The sequence below is a fragment of the Cyrtonyx montezumae genome, unplaced genomic scaffold, assembly GCF_038088225.1.
Source record: "Cyrtonyx montezumae isolate F1298 unplaced genomic scaffold, pur_monq_1.0 scaffold_1, whole genome shotgun sequence".
NCBI classification, from domain to species: domain Eukaryota; kingdom Metazoa; phylum Chordata; class Aves; order Galliformes; family Odontophoridae; genus Cyrtonyx; species Cyrtonyx montezumae.
The window spans coordinates 12926981-12952473 of NW_027071825.1; the positions used below are offsets into that span (position 1 = coordinate 12926981).

At 39.8% G+C, this 25493-nt stretch overlaps 1 protein-coding gene across 1 annotated transcript in view; it reads left to right on the forward strand.

Annotated features, from left to right (window-relative positions):
* Nucleotides 1-203: 203 nt before the first annotated feature.
* PRKACB (protein kinase cAMP-activated catalytic subunit beta) overlaps nt 204-25493 on the forward strand; it is a 64039-nt gene continuing 38749 nt past the window's right edge. Inside the window, exon 1 of the mRNA XM_065740935.1 lies at nt 204-430. Within this exon, the coding sequence (XP_065597007.1) occupies nt 385-430 (46 nt within the window). The 5' untranslated portion in view covers nt 204-384. The remainder of the gene's footprint in view (nt 431-25493) is intronic.

Here is a 25493-nt window from a genome sequence, read left to right on the forward strand (position 1 = left end):
GCGGCCCCGGGGCGGAGGCGGCGGCGCTGAGCGGGAGGGGACGGCCGCCCGGGCCCGGTTCCCTCGGCCCGGCCGCGGCGCGGTGCCGCTGAGTGGAGGCAGCGGACGCCGGCGTCCCGCGCCCCGCGCGCCCCCGGCCGCCCGTCGGGCGGCGTAGCACGGCGGAGGCGCCGCCCCGGCCGTCATTTCCGCCGTGTGTCGGGGTGGGGGAGGGGGGCAGAGCGCTCGCCTCCTCCTCCGCGGCGGCCGGAGACACAGAGACCCAGCGCGGGCCCGGGCAGCTCAGCCGCCGCCGCGCCCGCGGGCCGCGCCGCGCCGCCTCACGAGCCCTGCCCCCGCCCGCCGCCCGGCATCCCGCCCGCCCCGCGCCGCCCCGCCTCGGCCATGGGGAACGCCGCTACCGCCAAGAAGGGCAACGAGATCGAGAGCGGTGAGTGAGGGGGAGCCGCCCCCCCCCCTTTCCCCCCGCCCGGCGCCTGGCTCCGCTCCCCGAGGAGGAGCCGCGGGCCGGGCACAGCGTACCGCCCTGCGCCGCCGCAGGCCCCGCGGCCTAGCGCCGAGCCCCCCGCACCGCCCCGCGCAGGCCCCGCCGCCGGCCTGCTGGGCCCGGCCCGCACCGCCGCGTCCCTCCCTCCCCGGGGCTTACCGTCGCAGGCAGTAAGCGAGTCGGCTCCGGCGGCCGTCCCCGGCAGGTGTCTGTCACCGCGACTCCGCGCGCGCCGCTCCCGCCGGAGGAGGAGCCCCGCGGGCAGGTGTCAGCGCGGCCCCGAGCCCCGCCGAGCCGGGCAGGCCGCGGGCCGCCCCGGGAATGTAGGTCAGCGGGCGGCGGGAGCGGCTCGGCGCGGCCGCTGTGCGCGGAGGACAAAAGCGCCGGTGGGGGCTCGCCGGCAGCGTGCTGCTTTCGTTCTCTTTTGCTGTCCGAGTATCTCGACGTCATCTATAAAACCCTGCTCCGTGGTTGTGAAAAAATAACGGGTTTTATTCAAGTGGTCGTACCGGCTGCTTTTCCAGTTGAAAAGTTTGGGCGTGTTGTGGATAAGACGAGATGTAAGAGCGGCCCAGTGCGTTGCTCTCTGCAACAATACCCTTTGTTACTGGAAATGCCGTGGGCATTATGAAGGGAGAGAACGTTAAATGTCCGGGTTGCTCCACGTTATTTTTTGCAGTTTGTTTACTGTGGTGTATGCAGTTGGTACCGAGGGCCAGGGTAGAGCCGGGTGACCCTGTTCCCAGGTCAGCACCTGCCCATGCTGGCTCCATTCAACCCTCAGCACTGGGGTCCCCAGATGGCCTCCCCTGTCCTGCTGTGGTTCTCCCTGTGCTTCTCACACATTGTCTCGTTGTTACAGATTTCACAATCCACATATTTTATGCACATTTGAGCACTGGTTTTGTTTCTGTTTAGCCGAATGCATACATTTCTCTCAGGAAGCATGTTAGCCTACCTGTGAATATTGAGGGGACAAGAGAGGATGGATTTACTTCAAGTGCTTCAGATGATGACAGAGCGTTGTAATTTATGTTTAACAGGAGCTGCATCACCATATTTGCAGGGAAACAATATTATACCACGGAGAGCTCTTCCTTTCATTTTAATGAGTTCTTTTTCTCGTATTACCAAACACAGGGATTTGAGGCTGCAGAACAGTTGTCTTCAGAACTCCTCTCTCTCCCTTGTTAAAGAGCTGTTCTTCAAAAACATGATGCTGCCCACAATGTATTGCTCAGGTGTTCCAGTTCTGAGTGCATTGAGCAGCCAGGGGCTCTGTAATGATACAAGTCCTGTTAGAGGGAGAGGATGTTGATAGTCACTGATGTTCTGCTGGGAAAGACCAGGATTCATTTACTATGAGGATCAATAGTATATGAGTACTATACACAGAATAAATCATTAGAAGCAACATTTGGTTTACTGGCAGTGGAATCTGATTTATAATCCATTCATACAGTGTATGATGTGAAAGCTAGAGAAATGCAAAGTGTGATGGAGCTTTGATATTTCTAATGCCCATTCACACTGACAGGACAGTCAGTGTCCTGTTAGGTGTCCTTAATAGCACACATGCCAAAATTCAGGGCACTTAAAATTTGAAGTGATGACAGGAAAAATAAACTGGGTATGAATGGTCCTAGTGATGTTCTATACTTGATTCACATGCAGAGCTTATGGTGTTGTGTGCATCAAGGGCATGCCGAGGTCCCACAGAGAACAATGCAGGGTAACAGCTTCCCCTGATAACTACACTTAACTTGTTCATCAAGTGTAATTTGAGAGCTCTTTCTCTATCTGCTCAGAGCAACAAAATGCTGCTAACCTAACTGTGGCTCTTATATTCTTGTTTGTTTGAGCTTCCGCATATTTTTAATATCCTCAGTACTTGTTTCTTCATTCAGGCTGCCTGAAACAACAGTAGTGGAATGGAGCAAATATTTCACAGTGTTTCTAGGCAGAAGGTGAAGGAGATCTGAGTGCTGGTCAACTTCCTTAAGTGTAGCTCCCAAAACTCCAGTTGGGCCTACATGGACAGAGGGCAAGGTGTGTGTGTGTGTGTATGGAGAAGGTGGAATACCTTAGTGTAGTCTCTTGGTTTTTTTTTCCTATGCCCTCCCCAGGCTCTGCTGATATGTTGTAGACTTCGATCTGAATAATCAAGGTTGGAGGAGATCCTTTGCTAAGGCGAAACACGAGGTTCTCTTAAAAGTTTCTCTAAATTTGGTCCTTGATCCTAATATTTACTGTATTACTCACTTCATTGTTCTGCTTATACGTAGTGTTTTTTTCTTTAGCTGCTCAGTTTACTGTAGCTGAGATTCATTCCTTTGCAAGCCATAAGTTTGTTTGCTTGTTTTTAAAAAAGTCAACATATAGTAAATTGCATTAAAAAAAAAAAGGCATTGAGGACTTACCTTAACTTGTTGCAGTTAATGTAGGAAGATGCTGGCTTTAATAGGATTCATTATCTTGGAATCATTTCTTGCAGTATTGCAGTAGAAACATAGCTACAACACATCTCTGGGTTTTAAAAAGTTCATGGAGTATTCTTTAATCCACTAATTGGTTCCTTTTAAAGATTGTCATTGATTTTATCTAAAACAGAAATATTTTAACTGCACTAGGACAATTTTCAAAACAGGAATGAATGTCAGACCTGCAAATTGTCAGGTTTATCAAAAGTGTGTATATATATTTATGTGTGGCTCTGACTTATTTCCCATTTTGATGCCTAAGGTGATACAATGCATGACAGCAGGGAATTTGTTTACAACCTAATGGTGATCTCTTTTACAGTCCTCACTTGGCAAGTATTTTGTTGTTGTTGAAGAAGAATTAGTGTTGATAGTGTTTGTTTTAATTTTTATTCACCAAAGTGGATTAGAAGCCTAGTAGCCAGAACAGACTCTTTGCTGACTGAAGATTTGTAAACTTTCTTTTCTTTCAGCAGCTCTGGAAGCTGCACAGTTTTGGCTTCTGAGCTGCATTAGGCAGGCTTCTTATGACCCTTGCCACTTGTTTCTCTGTAGCAGTATGTCACAGTAAATTGCTCTTAAAATGTGTATTTAAAGTAAAGTTATACATGATTTGCAAAGCACAAACCTGTACATGTTTGTTCTTACCTGCTAGCCAGACCTGCAGCTTCCAGTGCACAAGGATTTTATTAATCTAATGTTGTTAGTAGCCTTGCCTTCTGTGGTCTTTAAGTAGCCACATACTATGTGTGTGATGTGGTTGTCTTCTCTGCGTGTGAGATTTATGTTCATTCACTCCTCCTCCTCAAAGTGCTCCCACTACTGTATCTTCATTCTGACAGAGTTCCTATTATAGTCAATTCTTCCCTTTTTAGCTCTCATAATTATTCTGTAAGTGTTCCTTTGAAGCATGCTTGAAGGGAACATGCAGCCACCTTAATTCTCCTTTGCCAGTAGATCTTAACTGCCTCTTGTTCTTATTTTTCATGTGTGTTCAGTGCTGGGTCACTGCTGTATTTACTCACTGAGTACTAAAGGAGAGCACAAGTTCATTTCACATAAAGGCTGGATGAGGCAAAGCTCTCACACTGCTGACCTTGATTGGATTAAAGTCAGTGAACTAGAGGTAAAAAGCTGCATGGCCATTGCTATTGCAGGCTTGCTGATTCCTTGTGCTTCTCCAGATACCTTATTTTCAGTGTTCTTAGTTTGGCCGTAGTTTTGTTCATCAGCTGTTGTCTTTCTTTCTTTAGCCCATTGTTATGCTTTCTGATTTTGAAACAGGCAGTTTTTGGAGCCTTGTTTGCCTATTTTAGAACATAAGCTATAGTAGTTATTGTATGAATGGGCAATTAAAATACATATATTGTAGTAGGATTCTATGGATAACATTACTAAACATTGTTTTTAAAACTACTTTTCTCATCTTCTTGGACTTGTATTGTTTCACCACTGATCACTTGGCTTCAGCAGTATGGGATCTCATCGTCAGAATATCAGAGCTACAACTTGTTGAACATAATATCCAAGAATTCTTTGGATGGAATCGCCAATGTGTAAGAACATCAGTACACACAGTCATTGTAATAGTGATAATAATGTGCCTAAAGAGGCATGTTATTATTTCAAAATTCTTAATTAAAAGCAAAATGCTTATTCAAAGCTAGACCTTGCAAGGAGTAAGGCTGCTATTCAGTAACTGATTGCCACCTTGCCACCTGCAACAGAAGGTCGGAAGTACCCCCAGTGATAAATCAGTGTATGTATTTAGCTGTTGTCTTTAGGCTTTCAGACAAAATATTTTAAATTACTTGCTGCTAGATTTATGTAGCATTCATTCATTTATGTATGTATCTACATTCAGATAAATGAAAAATTTGGTGAAATATCTTGAAAAATGTTCAGAGTTCTCTTCGTCTGGGGAAGGATTGCATTTCTGGGTGTAAGTAAGGCTGTGTCTGTTCTTTGAAAGTTAACTACCTTATGATGTTCCTTACTGTAATTAAGGCCATGTCTATGCTGCAAAAATTAACTACCTTGTTGGTATAGGGAGCAAAATATGACTAGAGCAGTTAAGTGGGAAAACCTTAAGGACAACACTGGAAGTTCAGTTTCATGGCTCCCCTGCTGCTGTCTGGTGTGTGCCCCACTGTGTGTGAGGTTGTCTGGGATTCTTTTCCAGTTAGTTCAGCTCTTCCATAACTGACACATCTCTCCTTTGGACAGAGCTGTGGAAAGGGCTCTTTGGACGACTGTCAGATGTGGTGTGTTTAGCCTGCATCTTTGCTGTAGTTATCATGAAGAGCTTCTTTGCCCAGAAGCCTTTCTGTAGTTATTTTAATAAAGGCTGATGTCCATGCTGCACAGCAGGTGGGTCCAGATCAGACCCAAACATAGTGTATTTTTTAATCAGTTTTTCTGGTTATTTAAGCTTGAAGTGTTTTCAGTGTTTGGAACTTTGAGTCTGCAGGGATTTTTCTTATAAACTTGTGAAATTTCAGGCTGGAACTTGTCAGTGAATCTGCTCTGCAGTGTTGCTCTCAGTCTGTGCCTTTGTTACAGGTATAAGGTGTTATTTTTTTAAGCATGCCTTTTGATTGCAGTTCTGCTTTTCTGTCCCTTGCTGCTGCTTATCTGCCTCTGTGCCCTCGAGTGTACTGGAACACTATTTATGAGACAACAAGGCAAACTGAATTTGAGATTGATCTAGGTTAAAAATAACCCTGCAAAAAAGGAAAAGCAGAAGGGCTTTGGTTAACCTGGCTTAGCTGCCTGATCCAGCACTGAAGCAGCACAAGCACTGCGCCAGTGCAGAGGTGGCACAGAGGGGAGAGCGGGGACGAAGCAGGAACTGCACCACGAGCTGCGGCTTCTGGAGAGCTGCGGTGCCACGGGCCTCATCCTCGCATCCTGAGCCGGGGATGTTGCCTGGGGAATGGGGCAGAGGACAGAGTGGCAGTGGAGATGTCAGCAGGTAAGTGAAGTGAGAGATGTGTTGTCTGAGGAACTGCGGACTGAAGATACATTCACCTTCTTTTGTGTTAATGTTTTTTTGGTGGGTTTTTTTTCCCCTTTATTTTTTTCCTGATATGGTTGGGAAAGGCTTGTGCTCGTTCTTGTGTAATTTTATTTATTTGCATTGTCCCTGTGTTCAGGAGGGCTGGCTGTGTGTCAGGGTCCCGCTTTGTTTGCATGAGAACACTAAATAGACATTTTATTTTCCAGGGTACACATGGTCTGATTTGGACAGTAAGGTCAACACAGACAGATAGGAAATACAAGATAAAAGTGAGACAAGCAGTCTGTGTAACAGGAGAATCAGGGCAGAGTGATCTGAGAGTGTGTGTGCACATTGCTCTACAGAAACTAAAAGGAAGGTACTGAGCTAGCTCTGTGTGCTGTGCTAGGGATCAGCAGAAGTGGATGACAAACCTCAGCTTTACTGAGCCAGTTGTTTGGCATCCTGCTCACTGTTTCTTCAGCGTCACAGCAGAACAATGTCCACTGAGGGTAGGGTTACACAAAACAGCTGAACCCATCTGGTGGCTCACACTGGTGGAAAGTATGTTTTTATTCCTAGTCCTTCACTTGTCGCAATTCTAGTGTTTTTCCAATCCGTTGTTTAGCTGTGTTACATAGCAAAAAAAAAGTGTGGCTTTTATCCCTTTGATATATTTGCAATTATTTTGCAAGCCAAATGAGTTTGCTGAGGTGTTAGGTGACAGCAGACATTCAGATGAAGCAGCAAAAGCACTGCTGGCAATGAAATGGTGAGGTGGCAAGTAAAAGGACGTTCTTTTCTCAGTGCTGAGCTCTTAACAGTCACCTAAGGTGTCACCCCACTAACTGCTTGGACAAGTGATTACTCCAAACCACCACTTTTCACTCTGCCTGTGCTCATATGAATTACTTTGTCTCACAGTTTAGCTCTTAGTGAAAAGTGTTAGCACCTAGCAGTTGGACTTCATTTATTCAAGCATTTAGAGTTATAAAGGTTGAGAAGATATAGTAAAGCTTGTCTTCTTTCTGACTCTGCACATTGTGCAGACCTATAAGAAGATAATATTTTAGTCTGTTGAACTTGTTTTATTTAATTCAGTTCTCTTTGTTTTCTTTTTGATGCTCAAACCAAGAAGCTTATCAAAGTTTTTTATTTCATTCATTCATTTGCTCATTCATTAAACTATTTTATACTGGTCCCTAATAAGAGTTTCTTGTGTAATCATAGATGGCTTTGTAGCTTGTAGTGTAATGAGTTCTGGTGTATGTTCTTAGATATGCATCTATGTGTACATTTACATAGACACTCAGTAAGGGTGTCTGCGTGTGTGTTGCACACCTTTTTAAAATGTAATAAAGGTTTGGAAGCACTTTGGTTTTGTTTGTTTGTTTTTCCTTTTCAAACAAAAGCCAGTCACAGTGTTTATAAGATGAGGACAGACAGAAACTGTTCTCAGCATGTTTCTGTACAATGGTATAGCCATAGTTCTGACAGTTTCAGAAAGTCTTTCAGAGAACCATCGGGTTAAATAAATGTGCTCTAAATGTTAGAGATGACTGCGTCTTCAGACTATGAGAAGGTAAAAGCCTTTTCCATGACATGGCTCAAAATGCTTATCACACTTTCACTGGCAGAGAGCACCCGAGTTCTCTCGGTAGGAGTAGCAGAGAGTTACTATTGCCTTGCACTGACTGCTGGATGAAGACAGTATCTTCTTGTCAGACAGAAAGAAACAGTAAAGTCTCTTTCCTGTAATGTTAAAAGGAGAACCCTAGGAAATCCTCCTTCAAGGTGATAATCTAATGGGTCTCATCTGGGTGGTGTGTAAAGGTGTTACTTTTGTTATCCATCTGCGTAGTTACCTTGTATCTGTTTGTTAAAACAGTCATATTTAAACAGAGGATATGAGGAAATTTTGTTTATCTCATTCAACTTAACTTGCTTCCAGCAAAGCTGTCCTTGTTAACCTCCAGCACTTGCTGTTAGTGCTGATGTGTAAACCCACAGCTGCAGTGCGATTCAAGAAATTAAAACAAAGGAAGGTGTGCTTTTGGCACAAGAAAAAAAAAAAAAAAGAAGAAGAAAAAAATTAAAGATATAAGAGACCATTAATTCCTATACCTGGAATCTAATTGCTCTTCCCTCATATGAAGTGACATAATTAAAGGTGTATGTACTAAGACAAATCAGCAGATACATTGCAATAGTAATTAAGGTTAGTTTTGATTAATGTGGTGTTAGACAGTTTGAAATGCTTTGTCTTACAGCAGATAACAGTGCTAGGTTTATTGTATATTTAAACTCTGATCATTAAGCACATGATAATCTGCCCTTACTTTTAACAGGGAGAAATGTGCCTTCACTGCACTAAAGTCTATTATTAAGATACAGTTTTTAATGCAAATTACCTGTATTCAAGCATTCTATCTTTAACTGATCCGCAAATTAATTAATATGGAACTTGGAGTTTTTAATCATGATTTCTCATCTAAAAACAGAATATGTGGTGAGAGAGAGAAAACATTATGTAGCTAAATTCATGCCATGCTGATTTAAAAGATCCTGATATATCTTAATAAGCAGTGCCATTACAGTGAATGGGGATGTAGTCTCCCATGAGCCAAGGGAAATGCTTTGTATTGTTTTTTTCCAGTGGAGCCTTCAGTTGTAGGTTTGGTCCCTATGAAAAGTAGTGTGAGAAGGGGATCTTGCTGAAGGAAGGAGTGAGCATGCTCTGCAGGGCCCAGTGCTGGGGCTCCACTTTGTATGTTACATAGTCCTAATGGATTGCACTGTTGCAGTGCATCTTGTGTTCAAGCTGATTTCTCTGCATTTGTGTAAAGCCTGTATTGTAATAATAGTATTTGTTTATGGGAACTGAGCTTAGAGTAAAATGAAGTGCTGGGCAACTGGATGGCCTGCATAAATATGGACTTAACAAAACTTGTTTTGAGTTAGCTCAAGTCTACAACAGCTTTGTGTGATCTGGGGTTAACTGGGAAGCCTGGGGTACATAGTGCTTTTTAATGATTCTCAGGGTGTCTTAGGTTTCTGTTACAAATTAGCAGATGTTTTTTCTTTGAATTTCCTTTTGGTCTAAGGATTAAAAGCACAAAACTGACACAAAACTGAAGTTAGCTTCAGTTTCTCATGCACACAGACTGTGCTGATTTTAGTTTAGTTTAGTTTCTATCTTTGCCTGTTATTACACACTTTTTGCCAAATAATTACTCTTCCGATTCTACTGACATAATTATTGCACATTCAGTATTCAGATACAGAATTTATTTTCATAATAACTTATTGTTTTTTTTTAATTATTAACTCTGTGCTAGAACATTCTTGAATTTTGTGTGAATTAGTCCATGTATTTTTTTCTCCACTTTGCTGAGTAACATTTCTTCCCATTCATACTTCTCCCTTTTAATATAATAAATTTGTTGACTCTTCAGTGAATTGTATCAGACACCTTGGATCCAAGCTGAATGCCTAGGAATATGTTCACAGAAAAGCAGCAAAGATGTTAAAAGGTTTCCCTGTGACAGCTTGTCAATCTAGAATAGAAACAACCGAAAGGGGACGTGATATGTAAAATTTGGTGTGCCACAGGAAGTGAGAATTGCCGTGTGCTTGCCCCTCTTGCCTTTCATAAGTATCCACTTTGAGACACTGTTTGTACTGGCTTTTTCCTGTAGGTCCAAAAACCAGTTTATCCCTACTAAAACATTAGAGCTCTCCTTGAGAGCAAGTAACTAAGGGAAAAGAGAATGGAAAGATATCAGATGAATTGCAGGACAACAGCTGGTAAGAGGAGAAGTGTGGGTCAGGAAATGTAAGAATAGGAAAGCAAAGGGAGCACTAAGCAGAGCATGGACTTGTCCATGTGAAGAGCTGATGTACACTGGCCATAGGTGCTCTTCCTGAGGAAATAAAAACAGATTCCAGGGGTGTTAGGGTCACTCGGTGATGCTTTTTCCTCCTGGATGATCCAGGAGTCCATGAAGTTGATGAGGAAATCCTGCATCAGGTAGAGCCACAGAGGGGCAATGTATAAGGGAGAATATAGGTTTGAGAATCTTAGCAAGAGTTAGTTTTTAGAGAAGTGGAACAAGAAGGGCGGCTGCTTGTTTCAATAGGGCTGTGACACGTGCTCTCCCCCTTATCCTTGAAGGAGCAGAACTCTCAGGACACTTATGAAAAACATTCTGGATAATGCTGTTCCTGGCTAGGTTTGGATTTAGCTTGGAATACAAGCTGTCTACCTGTCATCTTACCTGTCTGTTGATAAGAGATCCTATCTCCTGCTGTCTGGGCAGAGCAAAAGGTGAAAAAGTGAGGTATGAGAGCATAGGAGAATTTTCCAAGATGAGGTTTGAAGATGAATTGACTAGATGACATGAGACTTACAAATTATATGGGAAGTATGCGTGTATCACAGGAACAACAGAATCTGCTACTCCGTTTGTCATCAGAAGTCTGGTGATGGTGTAGAGATAACATTGCAGATCAGGTCACCTTTGCAGAATCCCAGGATGGCTGAGATTGGAAAGGACCTCTGGAAGTCATCATGTCCAACCCCTGTTCATGCAGAGCCACTCTGAGCAGGATGCCCAGGACCATGTCCAGGCAGCTTGTGAACATCACCAAGGAGACTCCACAGCCTTTCTGGACAATTTGCATCAGTACTCTGGCACCCACAGAGCACAGAAGTGCTTCCTGACAGTCAGAGGGAACCTCCTGCATTCCAGTTTGTGCCCATTGCCTCTTGCCTGACACTGGACATCAGTTAGAAGATCCTCTGTGCAGCCACCTTTCAGGTATTTACTACATATATTGATGAGTTTACCCCTGAGCTTCCCCTCCCACCTGAACAATCCCAGCACTCTCAGGATTGCTGCTCCAGTCCCTTGACCATCGTGGTGGCCCTCTGCTGGACTCTTCCTTTCTTCAGAGTATGTCTGAGTCTCTCTTGCACTGAGGGTGTCCACAACTGGACACAGGACTCCAGGTCACAGTACAGCTACAGTACCCAAGGCAGACAGTCACTTTAGTGACTATGGATTTATGCAGGAGCGAGATAAATATTTTTTAACTAGTGAGCACAAATTGCAATACATAGATGGTATCATATTTAGTGCACTTCAGTGACTGTCTTCACGCCAAATACTCAAAGACAGTATACTTATTTATCTCTGCCATAAAAGGAAAGTGTACTTGTCATGTTGCAGAGTTTCAGCTATCTTTTAGCATTTTCATTTGATACTCGTTGAGTCCCTTATTCATCGATGTTCCTAAGCTTCTTTATGTGCTTACCTGTGTTTTTAACAGACCTGGGCAATTTTCCTTCAGGCTGACATCAGACAGGTTTCTCTTGCACTGAAGGAGTCCATTGTTTGCAGTACCAGAGCAGTACTTCTGGTCTGATCTTTTATCCTGGTAATTATTGGTGCTACTTGGAACATTTCTTTAAGAGATAGTGTCTCTTTTGGAGTTGCTATTTTCAGACATTGAACTGCTGTTGTAAAGTTGTATCCTTCAGAAGAGAGCTTTCATTTGGTTATAACAGATGTTTGAAACAACACCATTTATTAAAGAAAAGTGTTTACCAAGTAGCTTACAGCAGAAATACAGAACATAATTTGGCCAATAAACTGTTGTGCTTTTCAACCTTAGGACAATATCATATGACAATTTGATTCTATTTCTAAATCAGGTGAAACCACAAATACTTGTTGGTATTGCTTGAAATGCTTTTGCAGAAGGCCTTTGGAGCAGTTTCAGGTGGGCAAGAGTTGTGTTTTCTGAGTAGATCCTGTGTTTTGCTGTTACGGTGACTTTTCAAAAAACAAACAACAGAAAAAGCCCAGCACGTTTGTACAGCCTCCAGCTTGAGGTTTCAGACTCTTGACTATGAAGTATTCTTCAACTTGCTGCTTACAGAGTAATTACGTGACCAATTTTGTTTGGCAGTAAAGCTATTTTGAAAAATTCCTGCACTGATCACCCCTGGTGTTCTGCTCCAGGCAGCAGCTTGCTGAAATAGCTGCTGTGAAGGCTGCTCAGAAGTCACTGAAGTCGTCTGGGTTACCCCTTTGCTTCCTTCCCTAGCTTTCCTGTTTAACCCATTAATTTCAAGGACTTATTTGTCCTTTTGTTGTACTGACATGGGTGGGAGGGGGAGACATAGAAAAAGAGGGGAGACAAGTGAGTCACCAAAAGTTGTCCCATTTTTTTGTTTCAACTGTGATTAAAATGGTACTTAATTCTCTTAAATATGATGGTTCTTGTCATCACCAGAGCACACTCTATTTTGATCAAGTTGGCAAAGAGATCACCAGCTTTCCTCCTTTTATTTTTAATTGTTCTAGTATATGCTCAAGTATTTTTTAGGACAAATAAAACTGGAAGATGACTAATACATAGACAGTCATTTTAGGTACAACATGTGAGTAGGGAGTGAGAGGAGGAAGAGACATGCAGGTCTGTGTTTTGTACAATGTGCTTGTAAAGGGACATGGAGAAGCCTGATGCTGAAACTAGCCTAAGTGACACAGTAGGACTGGAGGTATAAGCATTGTGAATTTAATATAATCTTTGACAAGAAAGTTAAGAATCTCCTGCAATTGCTTTTTCAGTAGATGAGTTTTCCACTTAATGGCAAAGATACTGATTTCCTTCAGGGTTGTTTTCTGTTTGCTTGTTGTTTGTTTTCATTTAAAGCAAAAATGAAATCTGGTCTTTCTTTCAAAGATAACTTGAGGTAGTTCTGCCTTTCTCTGTGTGAAAACAACAAACAGAAAATAGTGGTTGGCTGCTTTTCCACAGTTACATTCAGAACATGATAATTTTCTCCACCAACTAAACTACTCATTCATTTCCACTGATACATACAAACTTGTTTGTTCCACTGCCGGTTTGCTAGGTGAGAGGACTAGCCTGAAATGCAGGGGCTGGGCAACCAGCAGAGCAGTACCTGCTTGGTATGGTAAGTGCTTAAATACATGCCATTCTCATACAGCCCTTCAGCCACTGCTCAGAGAACCTGAGGAAGTCTGCTCCTAAGATTCTGCTTGTTTCTTGTGCAACACATGAGTGATTTACGGAAGCTGATTCCAAGTTGTGGGATGAGAACAGAGATCAGGCATGACAGAATCTGAATTTCTCTCAAATGATATGTTGTTGCTTGAATGAACTGAAGAGGGAAAGATATTTCTTGTTGGATGCACATTTAATTATGAGGAAGTGACATCTAGTGGGTTTGGGGCAAATGTGTGCGTTAGCTGCAGGAGATGGGATTTACTCAGCATTATCGGCGTAAGGTACAGTAGTGGCATTTTTCTGAGAATCAAAGTAGTAGTAAGCACATAAGAAGGAATATGCAAGACATTCTACAACCTGAAAATCTTGAAGTAAACTTTGTTCCACTCGTTCATAGATTTTCCTTCAGTTATTAAGTGAATTCCATCTATGTGTACATACTTCAGTAAAAAGAAGCTGTAAATATTAGGATACTGTATGGCTAGATGTTTGCTTGCTTAAGTTGTAAAAATGTGGGGCACCGGATTTATATCTGCTTGTAGGTCATCTCTCATAGCTATTTTAATTTTGTTGTCCCTTTTTAAATACTGTCACCACTTAAGTCCTTCAGAGGAACTATTGGGCAGAAGGACTTTTTAATAGCAACACTGTCTAATTCTAACACAGTATTTTGATACTTCACGTAGCAGCCTTCCTTTAAGCTCTGAACTGCTGGATACTGTGACAATTAAAGCTGTGTTTAGACCACAAAATGGGGCCAGCAAGAGCAGACAGTAGGAAACATGAATACTGTTTCTGTTTGTGGTTCAAGAATTGTCTCCTATCAATGGGCACTGCAAAGTTGTTGCTGAAGCAGACAATTAAATACAATTCAGATAACCTCTGTCAAAATGCAGAAAGAAGCAGGAACCTTACAGAGAGAAACAGATGTTATCAACACCTCCTGTTTAATCTTTCATGAGAGAACATACTCTGACATTTTATGTAACAACAGGAAAAACCATCTAATGCTGGTTTTTATTCAGCAGCTCTTGAGTATGCACAAATATGGGGATTTCTTATCTGGTCATGTTCTTGGAGCATGAGTTAAGGTGCGATGGCCTTGGGTCAGTGAGGAAGCATGAGTCCCAAAGTAACCCCTCCTGTTTTATTAGGAAGGCCCACAACATCAGTCAGATGTTGGTGGGATGGCAGTAAAGGTTGAATCCTCCCATCATTACATGTTATTGCCATGTGACAGATGGCAGCAGAGGGGAAATTTGACAGAATAGAGTCTGACATCAAAGTGTGGATGAGGCAAATGGGTGTCATTGAATTCCTCCATGTGAAAAAAGTGGCACCCATTGATGTTCATCGCCTTTTGCTGAATGTTTAAGGACACCAGATTGTAGATGTGAGCACAGTGAGGAGGTGTGAGGTGCATCTTAGCAGTGGTGGCAGTGACAGTGGTCACCTTCGCTAGTACAATTCATTACAAGTGCAGCATGGAGGTTCTTCATCACTGACAAAAATGCATAGCTAGTGGTGGTGTCTGTGCTAAAAAATAGTGTCTTGTAGCTGACAATGTGCTCTATTAAATAGTGTTCTTTTGCTCTTTGTATCTGGTGTAGTTTCTGTAGAAATAAGTAGGTGTTGCTTTTGTGACTTACATAATATTTAATGAAATTATATGAAATATTATAAGAAATCAGAGGTCAGCCTCCTTTTTTGCAGAATCATGGACGTAATGGCCAATTATTCTAGTGACATCTTAGAATTTACATTTGTTTATTATTTTTTAAGCCAAAGTGACCAAAATAAGGATGTTTCCATGGAAAATATTTTAATGTTTCCATATTGGATATTTGTTTTATTCCCTTAAACACACTTTTTTTTAATAAATGGTCATATTCCTGTGGAAATGCTTTCCATTATTTATTTATAGCTCAGACTGTATAGACAATACTACTGTTCAAAACAGTAGTAATTTTCATCAGAAGATAAAGGTATACATATAACCTCCTTGAAAATAAGCCTTAAGTCATTGGCATTCTAAGAGTGATGGAGATTGACATGGTGTGATTTGTTTGTCTGGTTATGAATAGGGCACAAAATAGGGTTTGTATATTCAGAGTTAAATATCTGAAACTATTTTCATTAACTGTCTGCTTTTCATTGCTTTATTTGTACCAGTATAGTGCATTTGATCTAATAACTTGTATGAATTCAGTGAGCTTTGTTAGCCTCTTAAAAGGCATTTTTGACGTTTTTGGTTTTTTGTTTGTTTGTTTTTTCACTTTAAGAAACTTTGAAAAGATTTTTACAGTGAGATCAGATATTCTGGTATTCTGTCAGAAAAATTAAATAAAAAAATTCCATTAACTGACATTGCGTGATGTGTTATTACTTGGTTATTTATTAAGAAAGAGTCTAACAAAACAGATTGGTTTATGAGTACCAGGACAGTTTGTCTTAATTCAATGTTTCTGTTTTAGTGCATGTAGCAACATAAAAAATGTGGAAATATTCATTAGAAGATACTTTCTTTAAGTAGTTTTAATCGCAAGCATTATTAGTACTTTCACTAGAAGAATGTGCATTGGAGTTGTGCCTTTCTTGCAAACAGGTGTTTGTACACTGTGTCTCTTTCTGTTTTATCTTGTGTCCTCTAAAACTAAGTGACTGATGAGAAGGCAGGTTTCTTTTGCCCCTTCTTGCTATTCCATTTGTGATGATATGAGTTGGGTGCATTTGTAATGAAACGAAGGGACAGAAATGAAACTTTTCTTCATAATCAAAATCAAAAACTCTTCTCACACCAAAACTCATACCAGTGAAAGGAGTGTTAGAAATCCAAACACAGGCCTTGGTCAGAGCTGTAGAGCTGAAGGAGTGTACCTGCCCTTGGAGGGATGAGTTCAGAGAGCAAAATGAGAATCACAGCCATGCAGCCTCAGTTATGGTTAGGCAAACTGTTCTGCCCAGAAAGAGAAAGCATAACTTTTCAGTTGCTACATGGATTGCCTTTCACTGCTGGTACCACTATATGCTATCTGTACAGAAAGAGCTTCCAAGAGTCTGTGATTGCACACCACCAGCTACACACTGCGTCATTGATGTTGCCAAGTTGGTGCTTTCTTGCTGCTTGGAAAGTTTACAGTTCTTATATAAATTAAGAGGCTTTTAAAATAAATTCTGGTTTATTTCTTCCCGTTCTGTTAAGCCTTTGTGGGTCATAAAGAGTTGGTTTAAACTGTTAGGCCAGGGCTGTAAACTGAAGAGCAACTGTTGTGCTCTTAGAACTCTGCTAACAATCAGATGATTCCTTCTCTGGGCAATTTAAAATAAGCATTATCATGGTGAGAATGAATAAATGTTATTTGGTAAGGAATTGAACTTATTGCTCTTATTACTATGCATTGTTCATGCAGTTCCTCTTGGACCTTTAGATCTACTCAGCATATGCACAGACATCTTTTTTGGGTGCCTTTTTCCCTGAAACTGTCTTTCCATTTTTTTTCCATTTGAGCCAGACAGATTTTGTGTCTCCATGATGTTTTTTTCAGATCAAAACATTTTCTTCATTATTATTATTATTACTGTTATTATTAATTAATTGATTATTATCAATCAATTATAATTAATTAATTAATTATTGTAATTGTTATTATAATTACAAACAATTTTCTGTTTAAAGTTCTATGTGAAAGATACTTGATCTGATATGCTACCAAAGCATAGCCATAAAACACAGGGAATAAAATAAATTATTGTTTCCTCCTTGCTTGTGTTTTTCATTCATAATCGCACAGTGGAGCAAGAAAATAATTCCCAATGTAATATTGCACCAATTTTATCCATTGTATTGTAAATCATAATGTTTAAGTAGCCTTAAAATATCAACTGTTTGATGTTATGGAGTTCCTAAGTTAGAGTACTACAACTTCATTCTGAAAGTAATGCCTCCTATTTTATTATGTTGACCCACGATGTCAGAAGCAGATGATAGGGGAACAGCAGTGGAGGTTGAGCCTTATCACCAGTATCCCATTACATGTTGTTGCTATGTGGTAGATAGCAGCAGAGGAGTAGTTTGACAGAGTGGTGTCTGACATGGAAGTGTGTATAAAGCAAAGGAGTATCATATAATTTCTTCATGCAGAGAAACAGTCTAAAAGTCTGTCGCTTTGAGAGTCACCCTCCTTCACAGCCAGTGTAATAGGTTCAAGGGAGTGATCTTCTGATGAATGACCTATTGGTCTAGATGATGCCACAAGGTGATAGTTGGCTCTTAGATTTCTTTTCCAAAAACTTTTAAGTTTCTGCAACCAAAATAAGGAAAAATTGGTAATGTTGCAAAATCAGTTTTAAAAGAACAGGATGAGCAGAATCAAAATTGTCTGAATGACATTTGAGCATTTGATGCATTTGAGTTCCTTTACATTTATGGTATTATAAAAAAAGAAAAAATACCATGTCCTATGTTTCTTCTCCCAAAACCTCATCTCTCCAAAGGATTTTGCTAATTTTGGTGCATAAGACATTAATTGCTGCTTACTGAACAAGTTTTATTTTTTTCCTTGTCACTTTCTGTGCATATATGTCTGACTTATTTACTGCATGTTATTCTTCTCCTTGTGAGCTTTTCACAAAGAAAATCATTTTAGAATATAGATACTGTGGAAATATTTCACTTTTAGAATGCTTGTACGTTATCTCTTTAAATAATTTCTGTTTTACTAATGCAGAGAGATGTTTCCCTTTATTTAGGGAGCTTGAATTTCTCAGGGCATGTACTACATGAAATGCTCTGCAACACTTTGGTCCTGATTCTATAGCTTTCTGAGGCAGTTACAAATGCTCATTCTTCTTTGTGGAACAGATGCCCAAATACTCTTTGGTCATCATATTGGGGATAGAAAAGCAGCAGTACCTGCAGCTGTAAGGTCCAAGGAACTTGCCATGGAGCAGAGAGAGCTTTGGCTTTTTAAGGGCTGCATTCAATAGCCTTCACCATCAGTGTCTTGCTGCTTCCTAGAGATTTTTTTCACTTTCCACTATGGAATCTTACAGAAAAATTTCCTTCAGTGCATAGTCATGAACGATCGCCAGAGCAGCTCAGTACACTGTATTGTGTGAGATACCATCTGTAGAAAAAGCCGTATGTTATTTTATCTGTTATAATGAATGTGTAAAAGAAGCAGAGGATATTAAAACAATAGTAATTCAACCTTTCTTTTGCTTGTCAGCTGCATGTATTTGTAAATTATTTGATTGCTGAGTTGGATAGTTGTTTAGTGCAGTGTATCCACAGATGATTGTTTACTGAATATACTGTGAAGCTAGGATGTCATAGGGAACCTTTTCCAATGGCAGTGTTTGTAGCTTGTGTGTTTTTATGCTCAAGTTGAAGAAAGGTACTAAAAAATTTGCAAACTTGACATTGGTTTGTATAGCTGCTACCTCAAGGAAAATGTAGGTTTGTGAGAAGAGTAGATTCTAGTGGTAAGCTTTTGTTCACCAAAGACATTAGAATGCTCTTTTGTTGTATCTCCACTGAAAGCACACACTTCTGTGTTCTGTAAGAATAACGTAAAACGTGCCTGGTGATGGCACTACAGTATGAAAAGTGTTTGTAGATACAATTTGGCTCTTAACTGAGGTCAAGCCACAGTATTTGTTGATCTTTGTACGTAGGTTTGATGTACTGAAAATCTGGGCTGTTAAACTTGGGAAATCATGTGGTTGTCTAAATCCTTACTTCTCAGTCGCGATGTTCCAGAAAAACAGGGCAGAGGCATTGCAATCAGGCTTAGCAGTGCTGCTGCTTTTAACCATTTCTGAATTACTAGTGGGGAAAGAATGTCTTCTAGGAAAAATCTTACCTTTTAAAAATTAGTTGGCGCTATTAAGCACCTTTTGTCTGAAAACTGGCAACTGACTGCAAGTATTATTTAACAGTTAACATTTTAGAAGACGTAGGCCTACAGAAATACACAGTGTCCTCATAATTATTGGAGGTTTGTAGTAACAGTTTTGGTACCTTAAATTAATGTGTTTCTTCATTTTTCACCAATCACGCATTTGAATTTGAAAGTCTGTTTCACAGAGCAAGCTATACTTTATTTTTATGGCAATTAGTATATCAATTTACTTCACGTTCTTGAAGCGCTCATTAATTTTAGCTCAAAATAGATCAAATGTACCACATGTGACTGCTGTATCATAATACTGCTTATCTATTTTTAAGTCTAAATGGACTCTGGGAAAGTACTTTGCAAACTTTTGGCTTCCATTGCAGAGCAGGTTTCCCATGTGTTTCTGGGTAAAGTGCCTCCTAATGGGATTGTGTATTATCCATTGGTCTTTCTGGCCACATTTCAAGGCTTTTATGTTTATTAATCATAAAAAGCTGAAATAAAACTAGAGTGAATTGTGCAAATCCTCTTTAAAAACGAGAACACCAGGGAGAGTCAATCTTCTTTTCAGCCTTGAGAATGTTCTGATATTGTAAAGGAAAATGAGATGTATACTGTAAGTCATGAGCTCAGTATTGCATTATGCTATTTTGTCATGTAAATATTTTCTCTGTAAATGTAGATCAATATCAAATAAACAATTGTTTGCATTTGTGTATAAGTTTTTCAAAATGTATCAACTGTCTCAAGTATCTCTGTGAAAAATAGATTGACTGATGGAGAGGAAAATCTTTGCCCTTCTTACTCTGTGACTAGAGTCAGGGGAAAAACAAATCAGAAGTTATGTAGAAGTTAGTATTTGTTTTATAACAATCAGCTGGGGTCTCTTATCTCCTCAGCACGCAAGTGCCATTGGATAGCATCTCACTGAATTACAGTCATGAAACTGAATAAATTTCTAAGGCAGTCAAGAATTTTAGCTTTGTCTAGGTTGAAGGAGCTCTAAATTGAGGCAAATGAATCTAAGGAATGCAGATGAGGTGTTACTGGAATGGTTGGTTCCACAGTTGCATCTGGCTGTGCAGTTGTTTCATACACTAATCGTAGTTTGAGCGGCTTACTGGCATAAATCTGTGTAATTACCATTTGTAGAAGTTCAGTCAGTTACAAAGACAAAAATACCACCACCAAGCTCCAGTACAGAGAAGATACCAGCATTTAGCAAAACGTGAGAAAGGGGCATTAATGCTCTTTTCAATCCAAGCTACATCATCATTTTGGAACCAGGAGAGTGCCCCTAAGTGACAAAAATTGACAGACATAATCCACAACTGACTGGGTGTTTTCATTGCTCAGACTGTGTGCCAAATAGTATTCATGCTATGCAAATTTTTATTTTGACTGAAATCTCAGATATAGCTGGAGAGAGTGCACCTTGAGGTCAGAAGACATGTTTTACTATTACACAGAGGTCAGCATGCTAGTGGTGCTGCCGTCGGTTTTGTAACTTAAGTATCTCAACCAGCATCCTTAGTATCACCAGACAAATTAAGAAGGGCAGCAAAAAAGGCTTAAGAATGAGTGTTTGATGTCTGCCCAAGGTGTGTCTGTATTCACACCCTGAGCCAGTTACTGCTAAGTCTGAAGGAACTAGAATATTGAAAATATTCAGGTGTGAGTTTTGTTTTTCATTTATGCACAGTTGGCAGTCAGTAACTAAATTTGGTTTAGGAACTAAAATGAAAAGAGCTGATATAATGAGATTGTATTGTGTCAGTCTTGGGCTACAGCCATCACAAATTATTGTCTAAGACAGAAGTATGGATGAGTTGTATTATATAGGCGTGGAGTGTTTTAAGTTCGGGTGACTGAAAAATTATGGCAGGGATAGGTTAGTTATTTTTTGCCCTTCTCCATGACCAGTGGTAGGACAGAATTTTACTTGTATGGAGGAGCTTTGGCTGCACTTTTAGAATAGTCTGTACAGCATCTCTTGCTTTTCGTCTTTCTGTTTTGGGGGCTGTTTTTTTTGTTTTGGCTTGGTTGGTTTTTTGTTTTTTGATTTTTGGTTTTTTTGTTAGTGTATTTTTGAAGCTGTAGTTGATTTTTTTTCATTTTTTTACAGTTCTGTTGCAATATTTTCACTGTGACAGAGCTATTCTGATATATTCTAATATTGCACGTTCCCTCCGATTGTGCTGTTTGTTCCTGAGGTGGACAGTTAATTACAGAGAATAGGAAAATATTTTTACTTGATACTGTGTGTTAACAGCTTGGTTACTTGTGAGCAGGGAGGAGAGCAGTTTCCTTTAACTTCGTATTTCAGCCCATTACCTCAGTAACTGATCTCTGTGTTGCTGGCGTAAATGTTGCTCTTATATTTTCGTAAGACCTTTTTATGTGTTTTGAATCAACATGTTATCTCGAGAGGCCATAAATTTGGGTTTATTTGATTTAGGACAAAAAAACAGACCTTGCCAAATGTGGAGTTTATGCTATTATTTATCATTTTATTTATTAACAACGGCATTGGGATTTGAGGATGCTGATTCGAGCATATTGAATGCTGGGTTATTTTAGATTTAAATGAAAGCAGTGAAATCTGTTTGAAAATTTCCCATTTTTAAACATTAGTTTTATTTTTTCAGGCCACCAGTTATTTTAGATTTCACTTATAAATTGATGAAAACAGAGAAATACATGGTAAAAAATTTCAGCATATTGAGCAGTCGGACTGAAATGAAAACTATTTGAATATGTGGGGCAAAATTCTATCAAAGAGCTATTTGACTGCAAAGAGATGCTTTAGGGGCGGGGCAGAGGGGACATCTGAGCCTGACCCCTTTGTGCTCTGTGCAGGGTGTGATTATGTGACTTCTCGTCTTCCCGCAGGGGTGTGACTGTCACATGACTCTGTCCTCCTGTCTCTAGATGTACATTCATTCCCTTGAGGGAATGAAACAAATAACTTAAATAAAAGCTGTCCAAATGACATAAGTACATTCCTGTTTTCAAAAGCGTTGCTTAGCATATATTCATATATAGTGTTGCTTATAATTTAGTGCTCAAAATTTTATACTTGAAATTACCAAGAAGCGTGAGCTGTGTTGTTTGATAACATTGAGAAGAGTCTGTAGGCAAGGAAAAAAGGAAAGATTCACTCCACGTTTGTTGCCTTGCTATTTTTGTATCTGTTCTAGGTGCCTGCTAGCATCTTATCAGTACTGTTAGTTATGGGTTTGTTTGAAACATTACTGAAAATAAACTTATCTGTATTTGCTGAGCTGGTTACTTTAAGTAGAACAATATTTGTACTCAGGCTATCAGCTTTTCTTGCCTTTTTCTTCGGGAGAATAAGTAGGTAGCCATTCTTTTCTTGGGGGGAAAGAGGAAGAAAAGCTGTCTCAATGTGAGTAGCTACGAGACCACAAATTTTCCAGTGACCTATAAAGCTCTGCAGTTCTAGTTGAAGCTCTTTTAATTAAAGAGTAAGATGAGCTTATTTTAGTCTCTTCTGTATAGCCTGGGTGGAGTGTTATGGAGTAACTTAAGTTACATGCAAGTGTACGATTGTGCAGCAAACCTAAGAGAAGGTGGAATCAAATTTGGTGCTCTGAGTTTTGTTTTGAAAATTATAACCATGGGTTTTTTTTGTTCATTAATCCATTGTTTTCCAGAATTAACTATTACAATATTAAATCTACAGTCTCAGGAGAGGGTGATGGGCATTAATGCAATGCTTTTGATATCAACTGTTCTTGAATCTGATCTACTGATTTAACTTTGCAGATAAGAGAGTGGAGTATGCTACTCAGTTCCCAGAGTTTGTGAGAAGTGTAAGATACCTTCAGAGCTTAAAATCCACATGGTATATCTTTATTGTTTTGGAACACTGTTCTCCAATGGGGCTGGTGCTGGGTGTAGGCTGGACCAAAATGCTGGTGCTGGGCATAGTTGTGAGTTATTGAAGCTGTCACAGTTAATGTGGTATGGGCTTACAATTATATTTGTTTTGATGTTAACCAGCTCATGGTTAGACGTCTTAATGAACAATTACCCAAAGATAATAAGGAGATATAATTAGTCTAGTAGTTGTGACAAGTGAATCTCCAGAATGATCGAAGGGACCAGTTTCTAAGCTGTCATCAAAATTTGGATGACTAATGAAGTTTCTAATATTTCTCCTGTTTTAACTGCGGAAAAAAAAGGAAGTGTAAAACCCTCTGAAAAGTTCCAAAAGAAATTGTATTCAGTACAGTGAAGTATTATTTTTATTTTCATGAGTATAATAGGGGTTGCACTTGAGGTAAGACTTACTTGAAAAGGTTATTCAAATGTAGATTCCAAGCTGAGTAGAACTTAAAAGCACATTCAGCTTGGGGTCTCCAGAGCCATTTCTCTTCAGAACTTGCTCCTATTTGACATCCTGTTTGCCCAGAAACCCACTGGTAACTAAGCACAAATGCATTAGACAGCATATTAGCATTGTTAACCTTTTTCTTCTGAATATGTTTTCTTTACATAGGCAAATGGACAGAAATGTGTAGAGGTTTATTTACTAACACATAAGCAGTTCACTTCAGGATAATTATTTTCATTTTCATTTCTGTATAATTGAAGTATTATTTCTTCTGTCGTAATAAGAAGGTGAGGAGAGGGCCCAGTGAGTGCCATTACTCAGTAAGTAACTCCATTATATTGATAGTTCACTTAAATAGGTTACTATATGGTACTATATTTCCTCCAATTTTTGCTGCCCAAGACGTAAGGAATGTCTCTCTTATTGTGGAAATAAATTTTAAAATGCTCATAATGTATTGCAACTGATATTTCATTTTGGCAGTTTTCTTGGGTAGAGTTTAACTTGAGTAGAATTGGAAGAAAACCAGAATCTTCCCACTTGCCATGTGACTCCCAGAAATAAAAACTCTGTGTTGAGGTTGTTAGGAAGAGTTATGAGCAGCTGAGACTGGCTTTAAGTGAAACACGTTTGTTCTTCCAGGAGAAAGAAAAGAAACCTCTAGCTAGTTAAAAAATTTTAGTCACAATTTTACTCAAAATGATTCAAATACGTTTAAAGTAATAAATTCAAGATAGTAAGTCTTCCTGGTCTGCCAAGTGAGAGGAAGAGCCCATGTGATGCTATCATAAGGTAGATCTTGCCTCTTCAAAATAGGGATGCACAAAGCATGATTTGTTGTTATTGCGGTGATGTGAGCAGCAACATGGATATGATGGCTGTATCACTGCAAGGTTAAGAATAGCATACACAGTTATTAGCAAGAATCCCCCACGTTGCTAAAGGCTTGTTTAGTCAAAGTCTTTGTTGCCTTCATTACAGTTCAGCTTGCAGTTGAGGTGTGCACTGAAGCAGTTGGTTATTTCAGGTATGCACGTTTCTGCAGCTTCAGCCTTTGTGGCAGAGATCTCTCATTCAAGGATGAAAGTAATTAAGCATCTGCAATTTGTGTGGCAGCAAATTCTGTGTATGTTTCCTGTGTTTAGTTTGTGGTGTTTTCATAGTAGCAGGAGAAATGAAATGGAATACCAGTGGCATCTTGTAAAAACCATTAGAATACTTGTTGTTGGCCAGTTACTGGGTTTTCTTGCTTTATTTGCATATGTAGTCATAACAATAAGCTCATTTTGTAATTAATCTGTAGAACGCCAGACCAAGGCTTTTTGGCTTGAAATTGTTAGATCTTGGATCTATCTCAAGTAGTTTCTCATCTTGTAGGTCTCTTGGCTTTTGAGGGTTGGGTGAGAATAGAGTTAAAATTGTGCAAAACTTGAGATGACTTCCATTGCTGTAAGCATCGTATATCTGTGAATATCAAAAATAGAAACTAGTGGGGAAAAAGTTGTAGAGTGAACTTTGATAGCTAATATTAGTCAATATCAAGTAGGTTGTATCTACACCACGAAAAAAATCTCTACATTTAGGAATATTCGTTAGCTTAGAGGGCAAAGGGAAGAATAGCTGCAGGATCAAATTTCTCTTGAATATAAAAACTAGCTTGGGCAATTCTTTGAACAACAGTGATACAGAAAAGTCTTACTATTTCCTTTTTAGTACAGCATGGAGTTTGTCAATACTGTGAGATGTGCTATTCCAAGAAACTGCTCTTGCTGTGATATCACAGTGTGAAATAAAGTGATTTGCAGGATGGATTCTTAATTATTGCTTGCTCCTATTTTCTCTTGAAAGCAAATTAAAGATAAATACAATTGCTGAGTGTCCCTGTATCTACTTTTACAGGGAGAATAAAAATACAATTGCAAAGCTGTGGTTTCTCAAGGACGCTGTTGTAAGAAACTGTTTTTCCTGCTGTCAGGTAAACTGACACACAGTACAAGTTGCTTGATTTTGGGAGAGAGAATTAGAGGTAATGGTGTTTTTTATCCATGCTCACTTCTAAAGATTTTTTCCAAGTTCTGCATTGTCTTGTGAATTCTTAATAATTGTTCTTAAAATTCTACTATGTATTGTAAATATTCTGTAAAGAACAAGTGAAACAGTGTCTTGTCAAACTTAGAGAAAGAAACAGGTATAAGCTTAGAAAATTTCCATCTTGAAAGGTGTCTTCTGC